The 2,856-nt window shown below is 58.9% G+C and overlaps 1 protein-coding gene across 1 annotated transcript in view; it reads right to left on the bottom strand.

Annotated features, from left to right (window-relative positions):
* Positions 1-2,574, bottom strand: part of BSND (barttin CLCNK-type chloride channel accessory beta subunit) — a gene marked incomplete at its 3' end in the record, with an annotated part of 3,418 nt that extends 844 nt beyond the window's left edge. The window contains exons 1-3 of the mRNA XM_010020983.1: positions 2,398-2,574; positions 1,272-1,351; positions 421-660 (exon numbers count right to left, since the gene is read on the bottom strand). Of these exons, the coding sequence (XP_010019285.1) occupies positions 421-660; positions 1,272-1,351; positions 2,398-2,574 (497 nt within the window). The remainder of the gene's footprint in view (positions 1-420; positions 661-1,271; positions 1,352-2,397) is intronic.
* Between the last annotated feature and the right edge of the window lie 282 nt (positions 2,575-2,856).

Consider the following 2,856-nt stretch of genomic DNA (forward strand, 5'->3'; position numbering starts at 1 on the left):
GCCCCCACCACCTGCAAAGCACTTTTGGGACTTCCTAACCCAATGCGTCAGTATTATACATGGCATCTGGTCTGAGGGACATGTACTTAGCATCTCATTTCTATCTATGTCTGACCAGAAACTTGGGATTTATTCCAATGAGGGGCATGGTTTGTATTTATATTTATAAAATTAAATAAAAGCAAAATGCAAACTACAACCAAAGGCAATCCAGATTTCCTCCCAGTAAATAACTAGGTGCTGAGGGTCCCCATGGGCTGAGGCACCATCCAGCACAGCTGAAGATCCAGGGGTGTCAATGCTGTGCAAGCAGTTAAGACCCCTCTTCCTCCTCTCCCTCCCCACACACCAGAGGTCCAACCCCCCCCAGTTTCACCGCACATCCCACCACTGCCCCCCAATCCCAAGGGCATCACATACCAGCCGCCGGATGCTGCTTCCAGACGAGGCACCAGCTCTTTGGGGGGGTCCCCAGCACCCCCCAGCTCCTGGTGCACCTCTGCTCTGGCCTGCAGGGCTGGCTGGGAGCAGCCGTGGGCTCTGTGCTGGGCAGGGGGGAGCAGGGCTGAGCCCACCCCCTGCCTCTGGACCTGCTCGTAGGACGGCAGGCTTTTCTCATAGGCGCTGCTGGCCTCTTGCTTGGCGCAGGGTGCGAGCAAGCTGCGGGTGAAGGAGGGACATGGGGCGATGAGCAGGACATGGACCCCTATGGGGCCTGGAGATGCTCAGGGACATGCACAAAAGACACCACCATGTGCTTTAGAGGCCATCAAGGCCACATCATAGCAGCAGAGCCAGTGGGTCCTTGCAGGTGGTACCCACAAGAACACATCTGGACGCTTTGAACCCCTCAGCATCACTCAGTCTCCTTCCCTGGGGGGGGGGGTTCATCCATCCCTTGTCTCCCCCACCCAGGCCCCTGCTTGTCAATCCTTTGCTGCAATAGGTGTAGTTGCTCCCGGTGCCAGTGAGCTCCGACACTGCCCTTGTCCCCGGGGGCACGCAGATAGCTGTGTGTACAGATGGAAACCCACGCCAAAAGGAAACCAGGGGCAGGGTGCTGGGACCTACCAGGTGTCCTTGCCCGGCAGCCATCCCTTGTCTCCCCCACCCAGGCCCCTGCTTGTCAATCCTTTGCTGCAATAGGTGTAGTTGCTCCCGGTGCCAGTGAGCTCCGACACTGCCCTTGTCCCCGGGGGCACGCAGATAGCTGTGTGTACAGATGGAAACCCACGCCAAAAGGAAACCAGGGGCAGGGTGCTGGGACCTACCAGGTGTCCTTGCCCGGCAGCACGATGGGCTTGTGCTCCAGGAACCGCTCGGCCTCGACATCCACAGGGATGAATGTTATCTGGGGGGACAAGAAATGCAGAGCCCAGGGGGCTGCAATGGGCATCACAGTGACCCTCAGCCCTTGTTAAGCACTGAAAAGGAGGGTGTCCCTTCAGCACAGTGTCCCTTCTGTTGGATTTTGCTTCTTCCCAGCACAGTTGGGTATCTTGCTTGGAAATTGATTTTTTTGCTGGAAATCAATCAGGATTGAATGAACCCAGCACAGCCCCGCTCTCAGCACCTTGTCCCCAGCAGGGTCATGCATGTCCCTGAGCCATGCGGGGGTTCCCACGGCCCATAGGGGAGGTCAGTGGCCAGGACCAGCACCAAGGGTGGCCCGTCCTTGAGCCTCGAGCACAGTGACAAAGCCACATCTCCCTCCTTGCTGAGGCTCAGCTTGGCTTTGGGGGGAACTGGGGTCAGCTTCACCCTGGTCCATGGGGACCCAGCCGGGCTCAGGGGTCCCACCTAGTCCTGGGGTCCCCACCATGCGTCCCAATCCCAAGCTGCTCCCAGCTGAGTGCCAAAGCCACCCTCTCCTTGGATAAAAGCCTTTGCTGCCAGCCCCATGTCCCAGGGCAGGGACGCGTGGCTGCCCTGCTGCGCTGCTGTGCCCTCTGCCAAGGAGACCTGCAGGTGAGGGCTGTGCTTGGGGAGCTGGGACCCTCTGACATCCATGACCATCACAGCCCCTTCTTTGGGAGCCCACCAAGGCCCTGATCCCTATGGGGGAAGCAGCGGTTTGGGGGTAATAATAATAATTTCCTTGGGCTTGTTCCCTGCTGCCTGTTTGGTGTTGAAGCCCCAGGCTCAGGGAGGTGCAGGGGTACACGGGGGTGAGGAAGCAGGGCTGCATCCTGCAGGCATCAGGAGGGAGGTGTAGCAGGGCACAAGCCTCCAACACCAACATTTTCCCTTAGGATCACTCAGATTTCCCATGGGATCTGCCTCTATCCCACCCAATGGATGAGAATAGCACAGCCCAAGGCTACAAACCCAAACCCCCAAAACCACGAGCTGATTCCTCCAGCCCCCTGAGGTGCACAGAGACAGGATGGACCCTACCTTCGGGTAGCACTGGCACATGCTCCAGGTGATGCCCACAGCCACGAGCAGCACTCCCAGGGCGCAGAAGGTGATGTAGATCTGGGGCTTCTCCATGCTCATGATGAACATCCCCGTCATCACCAGGAAGAATCCCAGTATGATGAACCCATAACGAAAGGTCTTCTCCTCGGCCATGGGCTCCGGGTGGGAGAGAGGCGGGGAAGGAGAGATGCCGGGAAGCCCGTTTACCTGCGGGTGCTGAGCACACCTCCGGGGGAAGGCAAGGAGTGGTTTCCGGCTCCGGAGGCTGCGGCTCGGCTGCAGCCTGAGCCTGGTCCTGCCCAGGGCTGAGCCAGCCAGTTCCTAATGGGTTTGTAATGACGTTCACACTCCAGTGAAGCCACCCGGCACGTGTCCGGGTAACCTTCCCTGCGGGCACACGTGGATGGACCCCGCGCCTTGGGAAGGGATGGGGAG

This window comes from Nestor notabilis, unplaced genomic scaffold, assembly GCF_000696875.1.
Source record: "Nestor notabilis isolate BGI_N333 unplaced genomic scaffold, ASM69687v1 scaffold21410, whole genome shotgun sequence".
In the NCBI taxonomy this organism is placed as follows: domain Eukaryota; kingdom Metazoa; phylum Chordata; class Aves; order Psittaciformes; family Psittacidae; genus Nestor; species Nestor notabilis.